The sequence below is a fragment of the Somniosus microcephalus genome, chromosome 6 (assembly GCF_052327205.1).
Source record: "Somniosus microcephalus isolate GS21.2 chromosome 6, FLI_Smic_1.0, whole genome shotgun sequence".
Lineage (NCBI taxonomy): Eukaryota > Metazoa > Chordata > Chondrichthyes > Squaliformes > Somniosidae > Somniosus > Somniosus microcephalus.
Window position 1 is genome coordinate 14,603,968 of NC_140992.1, and position 18,569 is coordinate 14,622,536.

At 44.4% G+C, this 18,569-nt stretch overlaps 1 protein-coding gene across 3 annotated transcripts in view; it reads left to right on the forward strand.

Annotated features, from left to right (window-relative positions):
* Positions 1-18,569, forward strand: part of dhx36 (DEAH (Asp-Glu-Ala-His) box polypeptide 36) — a 109,091-nt gene that overhangs the window by 18,517 nt on the left and 72,005 nt on the right. For all 3 annotated transcript variants that reach the window (XM_085989754.1, XM_085989752.1, XM_085989753.1), the window contains exons 4-6: positions 2,616-2,654; positions 14,995-15,165; positions 16,473-16,552. In XM_085989754.1, the coding sequence (XP_085845880.1) occupies positions 2,616-2,654; positions 14,995-15,165; positions 16,473-16,552 (290 nt within the window). The remainder of the gene's footprint in view (positions 1-2,615; positions 2,655-14,994; positions 15,166-16,472; positions 16,553-18,569) is intronic.

An 18,569-nucleotide genomic window follows, 5' to 3' on the forward strand; every position in this document is an offset into this window, starting at 1 on the left:
GTCAGTCTAAATTACAGCATGTTGCAAAGAATAATTGGCAGGAGTAGGCCACATGGCCCTTCGAGCCTGCTCCGCCATTCAATAAGATCATGGCTGATCTTTGACCTCAACTCCACTTTCCCGTCCAATCCCCATATCTCTTGATTCCCCTAGAGTCCAAAAGTCTATCGATCTCAGCCCTGAATATACTCAGCAACTGAGCCTCCACAGCACTCTGGGGTAGAGAATTCCAAAGATTCACAACCCTCTGAGTGAAGAAATTCCTCCTCATCTCAGTCCTAAATGGCCGACCCCTTATCCTGAGACTGTGCGCCCTAGTTCTAGACTCTCCAGCCAGGGGAACCAACCTCCCGGCATCTACCCTGTCAATCCCCTCAGAATCTGGTATGTTTCATTGAGATCACCTCTCGTTCTTCTAAACTCCAGAATGTATAGGCTCATTCTACTCAATCTCTCCTCATAGGACAACCCTCTCATCCCAGGGATCAGTCTAGTGAACCTTCGTTGCACTCCCTCTAAGGTTTAGTAGCCTCATTCAGAGAGGCCGCAAGAATAGTTGTTATAGGAAATTGAGAAATAAAAATCGCACTGACGCAGCAAGATGGCACTTTTAAGAGGAATATTCACAGAATCACAGAAACCCCACAGTGCAGATAGAGGCCATTTCGGCCCATCGAGCCTGCACCGACACATATCCCACCCGATCCCCGTAACCCCTACACCAACACATATCCCACCCTATCCTTGTAACCCCACGTATTTAATCCCCCTAACACTAAGGGTCAATTTATCATAGCCAATCAACCTAACCCGCACATCTTTGGACTGTGGGAGGAAACCGGAGCACCCGGAGAAAACCCACGCAAACACGGGGAGAATGTCTGTGTGGAGTTTGCACAGTCACCCGAGGCCGGATTCGAACCCGAGTCTCTGGCGCTGTGAGGCAACAGTGCTAACCACTATGCCACCAATATTGTTGGGATAGAGTTAGAATCATAGAGTAAAAGGAGGCCATTCGGCCCATTGTGCCTGTGTAGGCTCTTTGAAAAAGCTATCCCATTAGTCCCATTCCCTCTACTCTCTCCCTATAGCCTGCCAATGACAAAATCACTAATAGTGCCTGAAAAACACTCATAAAATGACCACTTCCAGCCTAAGAGATAGAATTATAGAATCATGCAGCACAGAAAAGAAAGACTTGCATTTCTATAGCACCCTTCACATCTTATAGTAGGACGCCCCAAAGTGCTTTACAGCCAATTAAGTACTTTTTGACGTGTAATCACTGTTGTAATGTAGGAAACGTGGCAGCCAATTTGTGCACAGCAAGCTCCCACAAGCAGCAGCGTGATAATGACCAGATCATCTTGTTTTTTGTGATGTCGATTAAGGGATAAATAGTGGCCCCAGGACACCAGGGATACAACTGCCCTGCTCTTCTTCGAAATAGTGCCATGGGATCGTTTATGTGACCTCGGTTTAACGCCTCATCCAAAGGACGGTGCCTCTTGACAGTGCAGCACTCCCTCGGCACTGCACTGGGAGTGTCGGCCTAGATTTCTGTGCTCAAGTCTCTGGAGTGGGACTTGAACCCACAACCTTCTGACCTCAGGCAAGAGTGCTACCCACTGAGCCGTGGCTGACACAGCGATTTGGCCCATTGTGCCTGCGCCAGAACTAATTTTCATAGAATCGTACAGCACCGAATGAGGCCGTTCATCCCATCGTGCTAGTGGCGGCATTAACATTTTAAATAGTCCACTAATACTTTAAATAGAAAACCAGACGGTCAGAATGGCGGACAATCTTCAGTAATATATTTCTACTTTTTTTTCTCTTTGGAAGCGTTCATTTTTAATATATGTGTGAAGCTTTCCAGTTGAGATGCCAATTAGATTAGGATTTATTTTTATTAAAAAAATGTTAAAACTGCAGGCGCTGCCACTCTGAACCCTCCCACACAGAAAATGATGGGAAGAGAGTGCAGGTTTGTCGGCTTTTGTAAAGAGAAAAAAAAACAAGTTAACATTAACGTCAGTGTCGAAGAGTCTAAATTTGAACCGTTCACATATGATTTCCCTTTGCAACAGCAACAACATACAGCGCCGTTAACACAGCAGAAACATCCCAAGGCGCTTCACAGGAGCGATGATCAAACCAAATGTGACACCGAGCCGCGTGAGATTCGGGACAGGTTGGTCGCAGAGTTAGGTTTTAAGGAGACGAGAGAGGTAGAGAGGCGGAGAGGTTTAGGGAGGGAATTCCAGAGCTTGGGACCTACGTAGCTGGAGGTACGGTGCCAGTGGTGGGTGAACGAAATCGGAGATGCGCGGTAGCTAATGAATCACCTTTGTATTTCCAACATATTTCATTTCTGGGTTTTCCTTTTTGTCTTCTGCAATGCTATCCACAGTCTAAATCCAATTGTCCGAAGTAAACCGTCGCTGTGACACTAATAACGAACTGCGTACAATTTAGTTCACAGTCTGTACTTAAACCCATGGAGCTCTTTTATCAGAATCTAATAATTTCTTTAATTTAGTCGCTGTCTTTAAGCGACAGCAATAAAATTGTAAGTTTTCTTAATCCTTTTTATTCCTTTTCTATTTTCACAGAAATTCCGGGAAAAACTCCCCTCCTACGGCATGAAGAATGTAAGTGATTTTTTTTTTTAATTCTGTATATAGAGCAGACAATTTTCTTCTGTTGCTGGGGTGATTTATGTACTTCAGGAAATGTATGCTGTGCATCAAAGATGTCCAAACCTATGGCGAGAGGGCCACATGAGTGACCTTCCCCCTCCCCTGGGATCCCTATCAATCTGGTTATAATGCCCAGGTAACTCGGCTCCGTTAGTGCTTATATTTTAATATGCTGCCTTTTTTTTTCTGTTTTGAGTTTTGTAGTGTTAGCGAATTTCCTCCTCAGCTACTGATGCAACAAAGGGTTGTCAGTCTGGCGACACAAACTCCGCTCATGATTCACGCTGGAGAGGTTTCTATAATAAGCTTTATTACATTGTCTGATAATGGCCTTCCATATTCTATTAAATGACGAGATGACATGCAAATACAGGAAACTTTTTTTATCCGGGACCGGCGTGGTGCCGGTCGATCAAAAAGTCCGGATTACAGAGAGGTATACTTACCAAGGTACGAGAGCCCCGTACACGGCCACAGGTGCAGGAGCCCCGGTTACACGGCACTTGTGCAGGAGTCCCGGTTACACGGCCACAGATCCAGGAGTCCCTGTTGCACGGCCACAGGTGCCGGAACCCCGGCTACACGGCCACAGATCCAGGAACCCCGGTTACACGGCCACTAATATATAGTAAAACTTACCTGAACCTACTCCTGGATTTTGCCGGTTAAGAGAGATTTCCGGATATTTAGGTGCCAGTAAAAAGAGAGTTTCCTGTAATACAACCTAGTTCCCAGGCTCCGACTACCTCGAGAGCGCACTCCGACCCAAGAGAACAACACATCCTGTTCCCAAGACCTGGAACGACCAGCTCCAGCCCTCCAGGCCCTCTGCATGACTCCTGACCCTCCCGAGAACGCTCTGCCTTAAAGGGGAAACAGTTTCTATTCTTACAATACAACCTTGGCCTGTGCCTGCATAATACTTAGGTTGCACGTTTAGCTGAGGCCACATTTTTAGGAGTTTACCCCGCTTATAATCTTTTCGGCCTTTGCCTCTGTTCTGCAAGCTTTGTTTATAATACAGTAAGTGCCTAGGCCAATCTTTATCTTTTACTGTGATATGTGGTGTCTTGACAACTGGTCTCTTATCAGGGTATGAGTCTTTTTCTCGACCTGGGTGTTTATCAATCTGTGTCCTTGCGTTTTCAAACTGTGTTGTTCTTACATAGAGTCAAGATTAAAATTTCTCTCTCCTACACTATTGCTATAAGACTAAAAACCTAAGCGAAAGGATGCTGGGATAGCTTGACTATTTAAATCATCTTCAAGCATTTTAACATTCCTCCCTTTTGACACAAATGAAAAATCATTGAGTCAGTTAACTTTCATTTTGACTTTACCTTGGATCATCTTGGAGTTTACAGTCGATTAATTTTACATAAGCGCACAACTAGTCTGAATTTCATTTGGTAAATACTATTAGCATGATGATAGACAGAGAAAAATCATAATACATTGTGCAGAAAGCTACAGTGTACCATATTATCAAGAAATCATGGACTTAAAAGATTCCCCAGCTCTCCCTTTACTCGTAATTCTTGCTAAGTATTATTTCTCCCTAGCCATCCATTGTCCCAAGCAAAATTCTGTGTCCCTCTTCAATCAAACTTCAATCCCTCTGACAGGTGCCAGTGTGTTGAACTCTATCCTGATTGTTTCATTAATTAGTTCGTTTCTCTATGGAGCCTGTGGCAGTACCTTGATGATTTAAAAAGTTGTCTCACTCTCCTGAGCCACATTAACCATTTCATACTATGCTGTTGTCAAGTAACTGAACATGTCTGGCACCTTGCTTCAGTGCATCTTCACCATGCATTTCTGCATGCTAGTTGCCTTACATTTGCACGCGCACACACACACACACACACACACACACACACACACACACACACACACACACATATCATGCCAAACGTGACATCCGATACAAGCCATTCTTGGGCTTTCAGGTGATTTTATCAACAGATCGTGGGATTGGGAGGGGGTGGGTGGTTGGGTGTGGGTATCTGGAGATCTTTGCTCCTCTTTTTCCCCCCCCCCCCCCCCCCTCCATGATCCCTATATCTCTGGTAGTGGTTAGGCTATCAAATGGATTTTTCTTACTGTTCAGTATGGACACAAACATCTCCAAGAGAAAGCTATCAAATTAAGTATTCTCACCTACACTTTCTTGACTTTCGCTAGAATTTTGGAAAAATTCCATTTGGTGGTGTAATTTTCTTGTTTCTATCTTACCTCCTCAATCACTTCCTCTCATTCAATTTTACACATCCCATTAATTACCATTCTTGAACCCTGGAGGAACTTTACTGTCCAATACAAAGAACCACCTAGACTGCTTTCTACCATTTTCTTTTAATGAAAATTTGATTATCCCCTTAAAGTTCAGGTAAATTTTCCCTTCTCAAGTGCTTGAAACAGCAACTCGCATCAATTTATCTCTTATCAATTCCAATTTCAGAAACAAATGTTGCCCAGGTTTGGTGGTTTTACATTTGAGACAAAAGTGCTTGCAATGGTGACTCCCACATCTCCCCACTCAAGCACTCTGTCTCGGAAGACAAGAAATGCCCCTGAATGGATTAAGACCCAGCCTATGAAAGGCCAGGCCTTTAGTCTAAATCGTCACCACATTGTGACACTTGATGTCTGCAGATAAGATCTTAAATTCTTAAAACCACTGAATCTCTTGCTGCACCAACACATGGCGTAACTCTGCGAAGCCATTTTTTTTGTCAAAGAACTACTTTCGGTAATCCTGCTCCATCAACTTTCATGCGGTCCCGAAGACGCTGGTCCCCTGTTCAGAAGAAAAGAACAGAGAATCCATTGTGGCTCTGCTTGAGAGCACTAGAGGTTGATAGGAACATAAGGAATAGGAGCAGGAGTAGCCCCTCAAGCCTGCTCATTTTTTATGTCTAGAGTTTACAGTCGATTAATATTTCATTGACATAAGCACACAGAACTTGGCTAAGTTTCTTGAGGTGCAGAACTTAAGAGAGCACCCCAACTCCTCTTCGGAATAGTGACATGGGATCTTTTACGTCCACCTGAGAGCAGACGGGGCCTCAGTTTAACGTCTCATCCAAAAGACGGCACCTCCAATAGTGCAGCACTCCCTCAGTACTGCACTGAGTGCCATTCTGAATCATGGGTTCAAGACTCTGGAGAGGGACTTGAACCCACAACTTTGAGCTGAGAATGCTACCACTGAGCCAATGCTGACATCTTAAAGGCATTTTACCTGTGATATGTTCCACACTTTTAGGCCTACTGGAGATGGTATTTGTTGTTAGTTAACTGATAAATTGTTACTTAACCAATAAATCCAATAGAGAATTCAGGAGAAACTTCTTTACCCAGAGAGTAATTAAAATGTGAAACTTGCTACCACAGGGAGTAGTTGAAACATAGAAGATAGGAGCAGGAGTAGGCCATTCGGCCCCTCGAGCCTGTTCTGCCATTTAATGAGATCATGGCTGATCATCCAAATTCAGTACCCTATCCCTGCTTTCGCCCCATATCCCTTGATCCCTTTAGCCTTAAGAAATATATCCAACTCCTTCTTGAATATATTTAATGAATTGGCCTCAACTGCCTTCTGTGGTAGATAATTCCACAGGTTCACCACTCTCTGGGTGAAGAAATTCCTCCTCATCTCTGTCCTAAATGGCTTACCCCTTATCCTTAGACTGTGACCCAAGGTTCTGGACTCCCCCGCCATCAGGAACATCCTTCCTGCATCTAGTCTGTCTAGTCCTGTTAGAATTTTATAAGTTTCAATGAGATCCCCTCTCATTCTTCTAAACTCCAGCGAATATAAGCCCAATCGACCCAATCTCTCCTCATACGTCATTCCAGCCATCCCAGGTATCAGTCTGGTGAATCTTCGCTGCACTCCCTCCATGGCAAGAATAGTATTGTTGAGGCGAATAACATCTGTGCGTTTAAGGTGAAACTAGATAAATGCATAAGGCAGAAAGAAATCGAAGGATATGCAGATAGGGTGAGATGAAAAGGGGTTGGAGGAGATTAGTGTGGCGCAAAACGCTGGCATAGACCAGTTGGACCAAATGGTCTGTTTCTGTGCTGTAATTTCTATGCAATTCTACGTAATGGTGAAAGAGGCATTGAATTGAAAATATTAAATTCCCATGTTCAGAAAATGCAACGTTACCCTGGTCCTAGTGTGCTGATTCCATGTTTGTAACTTCTGATCTATGCAGACTGGAAAAGCAATTTTACTGTAATTTAAAAGTACGGAATCACTTTTTTTAATGCCACAAGTGTAAAGTGCCAAATCATTGATTTGCCAAAGATAGAAAATAAAATACTGTCTTGTAGGAATCAACGGATTCCTATCTAAATCACTGAGGTCGAGTCAGTTCAGTAAATTAACCGAATTTAATTAAACTGGTGAACAAAACAAAAACATGCAGGAGCAACAGCAAACAGGTCTATACAGTAGCTTGTTCCACGAGGTCTGAACCCAGAACCCTCCCACCTCTGACGTCATCACGTTTCCTGCCACTCGGGGCACCACGTGACCAACGTGATGACATCATCGCGTTGTTTCAGGCTTTTTACAGAAAGCTTGTTTACACTCAGCAAACGGACATAGGTGCTGTAACATTGCTTTAAAGACAGTTATTCATTTGTACAGGAGTTCATTGGTGGTTTTACCACAGTCTTGTGTTTAATGGTATGATTTGTCAAGATTAAGTGTCATCTTGGCTAATATTACAGGAAACTCTTTTTTTATCCGGCACCGGCGTGGTGCCGGTTTATCAAAAAGTCCGGATTACAGAGAGTTATAGTTAAAAGGTACGAGAGCTCCGTACACAGCAACAAATCCAGGCTTCCCTGTTGCTTAGCAACAGCTGCAAGAATCCCGGCCACAGACCAAGCGTCCCTGTTGCTTAGCAACAAGTGCAGGAACCCCTGATTACACAGCCAAGAATCAAGAACCGGCCACTAATATGAAGAAAATCTTAACTGAACCCACTCCTGAATTTTGCCGGTTAACTGAGATTTCCGGTTGTTTGGGTGCCGGTAAATCGAGAGTTTCCTGTAATGCTTTTGCCTTTGAGTCAGAAGGTTGTGGATTCAAGTCCCACACCAGGACTTGAAGCCCTAGTCTAGGCTGATACTTCAGTGCAGTACTGAGGGAGAGCTGCATTATCAAAGGTGCTGTCTTTTGGATTGGCGTTAATCCGAGATCCTGTCTGCCTGCTTTTTGAAGAAGGAGCAGGGGATTTCTTCCAGTGCCCTGGTCAGAATTCCTTCTTAACCAATACCACCAAAAACAAACAGATTAGCCTATCATTCATTATATTATACCAGCGTACTGTGGCTGCAGTGTGGACCATCTACAAGATGCACTGCAGCAACTCACCAAGGCTTCTTCGGCAGCACCTCCCAAACCTGCGACCTCTTCCACCTAGAAGGACAAGGGCAGCAGGCGCATCGGAACACCACCACCTCCAAGTTCCCCTCCAAGTCACACACCATCCTGACTTAGAAGTATATCGCCGATCCTTCATCGTCGCTGGGTCAAAATCCTGGAACTCCCTCCCTACCAGCACTGGGAGTACCTTCACCACATGGACTGCAGCGGTTCAAGACGGCGGCTCACCACCACCTTCTCAAGGGCAATTAGGGATGGGCAATAAATACTGGCCTTGCCAGCGACGCCCACATCCCATAAACAAGTTAAATAAAAAGGATTGAGGGCCGCACAGACCCACCACAGGTGGTTCTCTGCCAGGGCAATAAATGCTGGCCTTGCCAGCGAAGCCCACATCCCATAAACGAACAAAAAAAAAAATTGCTGTTTGTGGGTCCTTGCTAATTTCAAAGTGGCTACCACATTTGCCTACGAAACAACATTTAAAAAAGTAATTAATCAGCTGCAAATTGCTTTGGGGTGTCCTGAGATGTGACAGGAGCTATATAAATGCCAGGTTTTTTTGGGGGGGTTCTTTAAATGTGCAATACAGATTGTTCTAAATTCTGACAAAATAATAAGTAGATTGACTTTAACCACCCATCCCACAGGTATTATCTTGAGCACTATTCACCAGCGAATTGGGCAGGTAGGCAAGAAGGTTGTGGGTTCATCTCCATACCAGGACTTGAGTGCACAGTGCAGCTGCATTTATGAAAACTTCAGACGTGATTATTTATACTGAACTTCAGACGAGAGTTCAAACCGAGCCCTGTCTGCTCGTTCAAGCAGATGTTAAAGACCCTGTGGCTTTACTGGTAGAGCAGGGAGTTCTCTCAATCTCTGGCCAACATTGCTCCCTCATCAAATACTACCAGAAGCATATTAACTGACTTAAGTATTGTTTGTTGGTGGGGTGGGGGCTCTATGCTGAACTTTGAGTACTTTGGAAAACAGGTGCTATTGCAACAATAGCATTACCCTCTTACGGTGTTGGATAAAGGCATGATCAGTTCGAATTGGGCACAGCGCCGTAACAGTTATCCGTAAAGTTACATCATCCATATTGATGTGCATGCTTTCTGTATAAGTCACTACTGATGTATTTTTGGAGTTTTTGGCTGCATAAGGAGGCAAGCTGTGAGGGAGACTGCAGGAGGATGTTGCAGTGTGGGTGGATAGGTGGCAGACGTAGTTCATCGCCAAGAAATATGTACAGCGGAGGAACAGAGATAGCTAGTGGTACAAATACATAGCTCTTTAAAGGTGGGAGTGAACAGTGGAAAAGGTCATTAGAAATGTAAATGATATTTGGGAGTTTTTTTTACATATTGGCATCGATTACAAAAGTAAGAAAGTGATGTTGAATTCTTTGTTTTCTTAAGCCCCAGTTGGAGTGTTGCTGTTCCAGACACCTCATTCTAGGAAGGATGTTAGAACCATAGCGAGGGCACTGGGAAGACTCACTGGAATGAGTCAAGGAATGACAGATTCTAGTTAGGAAGAAAGGTGTGAAAATTGGGGCTTTTTCATAAAAACAGAGAAAGTTAAGGGGATGTACTGGAGGTTCTTGAAATTATGAAAGATTTCGAGAAGGTAAATAGTGAAAAATGGTTTCCACTAACTGAATTGTTAACAGCAACTTGCATTTATACCGTGCCTTTAAGGTAGAAATGTGTGAGGGAAGTGGACGCCAAACCAAAGAGAGATGAGTAACCAAAAGCTTGGTCAAAGAGGTGGGTCTTAAAGGAGGAGAGCGAGGAGGAGGGGTGAGGAGAGAGAATTCCAGAGAATGGGATCTAGGCAGTTGAAGGCACGGCCGTCGATGGTGAGGTGAAGGGAGGGGAGATGCACAACGTAAGAAAAAGGAGCAGGAGTAGGCTATACGGCCCCGCGAGCCTGCTCCGCCATTCAGTAAGATCATGGCTGAGCTACCTCAGCTCCACTTTCCCGCCCTATCCCCATGTCCCAGAGGTGGAGAAAAGGAGAGTTTGGGGCGGGATTGTAAAGCTAGAGGTTGCAGAGGTAGCGAGAGGCAAGGGGGGCATAGACTCTGAATTATCGCTAGAAGTACAAAAGAAGTACAAAAGTCAGAACAGTTTTGTTACACGGAAGGTTTAAGAACATGGGACGCACCATTTGAAGGGAATTTAAAGGCAGCTTAAATGTGTAGTCCAATCAGAATCTGAAGCAATGTGAAGTGGAGTGGGACTCCCCAAAGGAGGGAGTTTCAATCTGGATTCAGCTCGGACCCTGACTCCAATTCACATTACACAAGTTGAGCATCAGTGCTGGGGGAAGTTGCTTTGCACTGACAATAAATTTGTGTAAATGCATCCCCTTAAGAAGATGGAAGAGGATGTTTGACAGCGACTGTTGTCGTGAGTGAGGCCAGTCGCTCAGAAACCTGCAAACATTGTAGTTCTGAAGAGAGGAGACTGCAGTTATTTGGCTGATATCTGCTGATCACAACACATGAAGATTTGTCCTTGTCCCTTTGATCACAGCGATATGATCACGTTAATTAAAGTGTCATTCGGAGGGTCGTTTGAAAGTGGTTGCAGTGTCAGCAGCCTCCTTCATTACTGGATGAATGGATAATGATATCTTCATCCCAATTTCATTAACTAGAGATAGAATAACCACCGTCGGTTGTGAAATGAACCTTGTGCGGTCAACCCGGTAACCCCAGGGCCTAGCTTCAAACTTGGACAGAAGGACACGTTATCCTTGCCCAAGGTGACTTGAGGGAAGAGCTGCAGTATTGCACAGAAATTGCAGCACAGAAACCGGTCATTCGGCCCAACTTATGCCATTTTCTGCCTTTTGGGGCTCTTTAAAACAATATCTGAGGAAGGATGTTCTTGCCATGGAGGGAGTGCAGCGAAGATTCACCAGACTGATACCTGGGATGGCAGGAATGACGTATGAGGAGAGATTGGGTCGATTGGGCTTATACTTGCTGGAGTTTAGAAGAATGAGAGGGGATCTCATTGAAACTTATAAAATTATAACAGGACTAGACAGACTAGATGCAGGAAGGATGTTCCCGATTTCGGGGGAGTCTAGAACCAGGGGTCACAGTCTAAGGATAAGGGGTAAGCCATTTAGGACAGAGATGAGGAATTTCTTCACCCAGAGAGTGGTGAACCTGTGGAATTTTCTACCACAGAAGGCAGTTGAGGCCAATTCATTAAATATATTCAAGAAGGAGTTGGATATATTTCTTAAGGCTAAAGGAATCAAGGGATATGGGGAGAAGGCAGGGATAGGGTACTGAATTTGGATGATCAGCCATGATCTCATTAAATGGCGGAGCAGGCTCGAGGGGCTGAATGGCCTACTCCTGCTCCTATCTTCTATGTTTCTAAATGTTTTTTTCCATTTAAAGCATCACTTCAACTAAATTTAGCATGAATAATTAAAGAGTTTGGGATACATTCAGTTTAATGCACAGTAAACAGGAGAGGAGTCTTAGATTGAGAATTATGGTTGGTTTGGATGATCAGAACTGTATTGTTTGGGAGCGAGCAGTGGGTCTACATGCACTTTGCACCTCTGGCATCTGATTTAGAATCATCGCCAAACTAATAGGAACAGGAGTAGGCCATTCAGCCCCTCAAGCCTGTTCCTCCATTTAATGAGATCATGGCTGATCTGTATCCTAACTCCATCCACCTGCCTTGGCTAGCAAAACTATTGCTCTCGGATTTAAAATTAATAATTGAGCTAGCGTCTAGTCTACTGGTTTTTGTGGAAGAGAGTTCCACACTTCTACCACGCTTTACGTGAAGAAGTGTGTCCTAACTTCTCCCCTGAATGGCCCAGCTCTGATTTTAGGATTTTAAAGTTGTTCTAGACTTTCCCCCCCCCCGCCCCCCCAACAATTCCTTTTTTTAAATCCTAAAAACCTCAATCAAATCACCCCTTAACCTTCTATATTCTGGTGAATCTGCGATGCATTCCTTCCAAGGCCAATATATCCTTTCTAAGGTCCAGTGCCCTGAACTGTACACAATACTCTAGATGTGGTCTAACCAGGGCTTTGTATAGCTGTAGCAAAACTTCCAAGCCTTTATATTCTAGCCCTCTAGTGATAAAGACTACCATTCCATTAGCCTTTTTGATTTTTTTGTGTACCTGGCTACAGGAAACTTTTTTTAATCCGGCACTGACGGGACCGACGTGGTGCCGGTTCATCAACAATTCCGGATAACCGAAAGCTATAGTAAAAGATACGGAGCTGAGAGCTCCGTATAAAGCAACAAACCCTGTTGCTTAGCAACAGGTTCAGAACAATGGCCACAAGCTCCAAGCGTCTCTGTAGCTTAGCAACAGCTGCAGCCACACCCTTGCACAGCAACAGATCGAGGAAGGCAAGTAATAAAAGTTACCTGAACCTACTCCTGAACTTTGCCGGTTAACCGAGATTTCCGGTTATTTAGGTGCCGGTAAATCGAAAGTTTCCTGTACTATATTTTAGTGATCTGTGTACATGGTCCCCTAATCCTCTTTGGACCTCCACTGTTCCTAGCTTTTAACCATTGATTGAAGTAGCAGTTGTCTCTCTGGGTGTGCAGGAGTGAAAGGAATTTGGTCAGTCATATGCCACTGAACTTTTAATTGTGCTGGACCGCTGGGAGTGGCATTTCAAAACTGAGCTGATCTCCGCTCATTATAATAAGAGCCACTTGCTGGCAGAGGGAGGCTGGACCTTGAGCAGGTTGCCGCCGGTCTGCAGATCTAGAAATTCTCCACGCGGGGAGGTGAAAGTTGAAGAAATATATGTTTTTGTCCAGCATTATTTCTTTCTGAGGGAGGGGTGTTGTATTTTACATGAAAAGTACTTCTTTCCTCCTCCGTAGCATTGTTTCCCTTCAAGGTATTGCGGGCCACCATAGTGAATAATCAAGAATTTTGATCTTTCGCATATGGTATAGCAATACTATAAATCATAGAATAGTACAGCACAGAAGGAGGCCATTCGACCCATCGAGTCTGCGCCAGCTCTTTCAAAGAGCAATCCAGTTAGTCCCACTCCCCCGCTCTTTCCTCATGCCCTTGCAGATTTTCTCTCCTTCAAGTATTTCTCCGATTCCCTTTTGAAGGTTACTATTGAATCTGTATCCACCACCCTATCAGGCAGTGCATTCCAAATCCTAACCACTCATTGCGTAAAAAAGTTTTTCCTCATGTCGCCTCTGGTTCTCTTGCCAATCACCTTAAATCTGTGCCCCTCGTTCGCAGCCCTTCAGCCATTGGAAACCGTTTCTCTTTACAGGAAACTTTGTGATATCCGGCATAGACGGGACCGGCATGTTGCCGATCTATCAAAACTGCCGGACATACAAAGTTAATGTTGAAGCGTATGGAGGTTTTCATCTCCGTATCTGACAACAAACACTGTTGCTTAGCAACAGCTTCTAAAGAGTCGGCTGCAGTGCCTGACTGGGGGGGGTAAAAAAGAACGAGAACTAAAACAACTTATAGAAAACGGCTCCTGATTTTTGCCGTTAGATTGAGTATTCCGGACATACAACCTCCGGATAAACCAAAGTTTCCTGTATTTACTCTATCTAAACCCTTCATGATTTTAAATATTTCTATCTAATCTCCTCTTAACCTTCTCTGCTCTAAGGAGAACAACCCCAGCTTCTCCAGTCTTTCCACGTAACTGTAATCCCCCCATTCCCAGAACCATTCCAGTGAATCTCTTCTGTATCTTCTCCAAAATCTTCACGTCCTTCCTAATGTTTGGTGCCCAGAATTGGACACAATTAAGAAAGAAAGACTCGCATTTATACAGCGCATTTCAAGACTCCCTAAAGCGCATTACAGTCGATGAAGTGCTTCTAAAATGTAGTCACTGTTGTAATGCAAGAAACCCCCACAGCGAGGTCCCACAAATAGCAATGAGATAATGGCCAGATCATCTGCTTTTAGAGGTGTTGGAAGAGGGATAAATATTGGCTAGGACACCAGGGAGAATTCCCCTGCTCCTCTTCGCATAGTGCCATGGGATCTTTTACGTCCACTCAGGAGGGCCGACGGGGCCTTGGTTTAACGTCTCAGCTGAAAGACAGCCCCTCTGACAGTGCAGCACTCCCTCAGTACTGCATTGGAGTGTCGGCCTAGATTATGTGCTCAAGTCTCGAGTGGGATTTGAGCCCACAAATTTGTGACTCAGACGAGAGTGGAGGAAATCTACCAGTCCCCCTCCTCCTGTCCTCACCCAGATTTTGTGCCCAAGTCCCCTTGGAGTGGAACTTGAACCTTCGACCCTCTGACTCTGAGATGAGTGTGCTACCACTGAGCCACTGCTGACACTATAGACATGGGAATGAAAACAAGAGCAATACAGGAAACTTTCGATTTACCGGCACCTAAATAACCGGAAATCTTGGTTAACCGGCAAAATTCAGGAGTAGATTCATACTTCATATTGTACTTGCCTTCCTCCATCTGTTGCTGTGCAAGGGTGTGGCTGCAGCTGTTGCTAAGCTACAGAGACGCTTGTAACTTGTGGCCATTGTTCTGAACCTGTTGCTAAGCAACAGGGTTTGTTGCTTTATACGGAGCTCTCAGCTCTCGTATCTTTTACTATAGCGCTCGGTGATCCGGAATTTTTGATGAACCGGCACCACGTCGGTCCCGTCGGTGCCGGATTAAAAAAAAGTTTCCTGTACAAATAACATTGGCAGGCTGCAGACGGAGGCAAGAAGTTTCACCCTAGGCAAATCCTGCTGGATCACCAGGAACGATGAGCGTGGAGCGCGGGCGCTGGAGTATCTTGGATGTAGGCCTTGACTGACCTTGTGTTCTTTTTATACAAAATCTGAATTGCAGGAGGTTGTGGACTTGATCAGCGGGAATCAGGTGCTTGTCATAAGCGGAGAAACGGGTTGCGGGAAAACCACGCAGGTGACCCAGTTCATTCTGGACAACTACATCGAGAGAGGAAAGGGCTCTCTGTGCAGGGTCGTGTGTACCCAGCCCCGTCGGATCAGCGCCATCTCTGTAAGTCTCGGCGTTTTTTTTTAAAGAACCCACTTTGCCTGGGGGTGTCCACACTGCAGCCTGCGGTCCAAGTGCTGCCCTTGTTTTCTCGGCTACTTGCTCTGCACCGCTCCAGCAACTGACCTTTCTAGTTTGTCTGCCGCTGGGCAAAGCAAACACCGGCACAGTGAACAAGTTCAGTACCCAAAACACGCATACGAACGGAAGTAGAAACAGCGGCTATCAGTTTAGAAATTAACTTTTAAAATGCCAGTGTGTAATTCATTTTTTTTAAAAGATGCATAAGACATGCAAAGTGATGCAGATTATTGAGGAACTATTCCAGTATAATGAGAATAAGTAGCATAAAATGCATTCTGTAAAAATGATTTTCTAATAATTGAAAGTTGCCTCTTCTAAACTAAAGTTATTCTTCAATTTGATGTTTTTGTGTATATTGTAATGATTTCTATGGGCCTCGTGATATACATCTCAGTGGGAAAGACCGAAGTGTGGACACCCCTGCCTGAATTATGGGCTTGGTCGATGTTTAAAAGTGGAGCACGCCATATCATTTCCTCAATTGTTGTTTCTGGGTTGACAAAATGTTAAATTTAAAATCTCTTTATTACTTGTACCGTTCTGTAACCACATCACCTGCTTCACAAGTGAGGCCTGGTCTCCTTGTTGATTGACACCATGACAGTAACACTGATCCTCCCTAGGGAGTCACACGCAGGTCGGGCCCTGAATCTGGATTTGTAAGAACCAATTTTAAGTGGCGGCAGGAAGGCAATGTTACTGTTGTAGTGCCAATTCACTCTGCAAAGCTCTTTTCCCAGTGGATAATATGTGAATGATTGACTTAGAGGGTTAAATTACGAGGACAGGTGGCATAAACTTGACTTGTATTCCCTTGACTTTTGAGAGGTGATCTGATCGAGGTGTTTAAAATGTTAAAAGGCTTTGATAGGGTACATACGGAGAAACCATTCCTCTGGTGGGGAAATCAGGAACAAAGGGGACATAATCTTAAAATTAGAGCCAGGCCATTTAGGAGTGAAATCAGGAGGCACTTCTTCACACAATGGGTAGTAGAAATCTATAATTCTTTCCCCCAAAAGGCGGTGGATGCTGGGGGTTAATTGGAGCTTTCAAAACTGAGATCGATGGATTTTTGTTGGTTAAGCGTATCAAGAGATAGGGAGGTAAGGCAGGTAAATGGAGTTGAGGTACAGAGCAGCCATGATCTGATGGCAGGCCTGAAGGGCTGAATGGCCTACTCCTGTTCCTATGTCCTAATATAGTTGACTTTTTTGCATCTTCAGATAGCTGAGAGAGTAGCGGCAGAAAGAGCTGAAGCCTGCGGTGATGGAAACAGTACTGGCTACCAGATCAGGCTGCAGAGGTTAGTACCAGCTGCTTCTCGCCTCTAGCAGGAGGGGGAATAAGTCATGAGCAGTGCTTATGTAATGCCCCAGTCATGCCAGAGATGAACTCGGTAACCAAATATTATTCTTTAAAGCACCCACGTGCCACCCAAATACAGGAAACTCTTTATTACCCGGCACCGGCGTTGTGCCGGTTTATCAAAAAGTCCGGATTACAGAGAGGTATAGTTAAAAGGTACGAGAGCTCCGTACACAGCAACAAATCCAGGCTTCCCTGTTGCTTAGCAACAGGTGCAGGAACTCCGGCCACAGACCAAGCGTCCCTGTTGCTTAGCAACAAGTGCAGGAACTCCAGTTACACAGCCACAGATCCAGGAACTGCCACTAATATGAAGTAAAACTTACCTGAACCTACTCCTGAATTTTGCCGGTTAACAGAGATTTCCGGTTATTTAGGTGCCGGTAAATCGAGAGTTTCCTGTATGTGTGAACATCCAATCATTTCAATTTACCTGTTGGTCGAATTCACGTAGTTCCATTGTTGTTTTGGCATCAGAACAGTATCTTAAAAGACCAAACTGAACATGTAACGGCACCAGCGCTGTAAGTGGGCTGGGTTTGGCTCTTCCAGCCATTGCCACCTCGCTTGCTTCGCTGATTACAGCTCTGTACGGTAATTAAATGGCCATGGAAGGGAGGAAGAAGGGCTTGGACTGTTTCTGCACTGCAGAAGTGTGCCTCCTGTTGGAAGATCACAGACTGGCATTCCACACAGAGAGAACTTGCATTGATACAGTGCCTTGCACGACCTCAGGACGTCCCAAAGCACTTTACAGCCAATTAAGTACTTTTGTTTAAGTGTCGTCGCTGTTGCTTTGTGGGAAACGCGGCAGCCACTTGGCGCACAGCAAGCTCCCACAAATAGCAATGTGATGATGACCAAATAATCTGTTTTATTGATGTTGGCTGAGGGACAAATATTGGCCAACAGTATTGGATAACAGGGCTCAGAAAGATGATCCTGTATTTGAAATGATTACAGCTCAACCCTATATCCAGTATCATTTCAAATATAGAAACTATTATTGGATTCTGAATGGTGCCCTTGCGTTTGGTGAGAAAGAAGCAGCTTCCTACTTTACACTCTACTGTTTCCTGTGCAGTGATAACACCTTTCATTGATTAATAATGCTATATTTGGTCTTCTGTTATCTTCCACTGAACTGTTGGTGACACCTTCGCAATTCAGTTGTATTAACTGTAGCTAAAAATACTTGTTCTGCGCTCAAAATAGCTGACTGTATTGTGCATCTCTTTAGTGGATTTAATCAGGATTATACCAGTTCCTTTATTGAGATTAATTAATCTGTAGTGTCTTCAACTAACTGGTAAAAGTGTGCCAGATTTGACCTCATTCAGTTTCTTCCCTTAATACTGAATTGGTTTATTGTTTTTTTGTTTTCTAGCTGTGTTGTGGGCATTTATGTGTAACCCCTTCACGGTTCTCTAGATATATGTGAGATGTGGTCTCTGTTGTAGACAGTATTCTATAGTCCAGTAAGGAGATCACTACTACAATGGCTTAATTCTAATTATCTTACTTTATAGTTTTAACGTCAGACAGTATAAGAAGATTACGGGTCAATGACCTAAATTAGACATTTGCATACATTAGAATGAATCTAGACATAATAAACATACATTCTCCATTTATATGGATTCAAAGGAGAATCTGTCCCTGTGTCCAAATTCGAGTGCACTCTTTCGTTGGCGCGCTTAAGTTGGAGCTCATGGCATGTATAATGTCTGCAAGACTTACGACTCCGAACCCCTTCGTTGAATTCTCTTCACGATCACTGAATCCCACTTTGAGTTCTGGATGCAGAGCTACTAATACGAAGGGCGGCGGCCGAGTTTGGAAGCCCGGGACGGGATGCGGCAGCCATTTGCCTCCTGAGCCCTCTTTTCAGAGCTCCTGTCCTCTTCTCTTCCAGTCGCTCCTCTCTTCCCGCTCGAAAAACCCGACTCCACCCC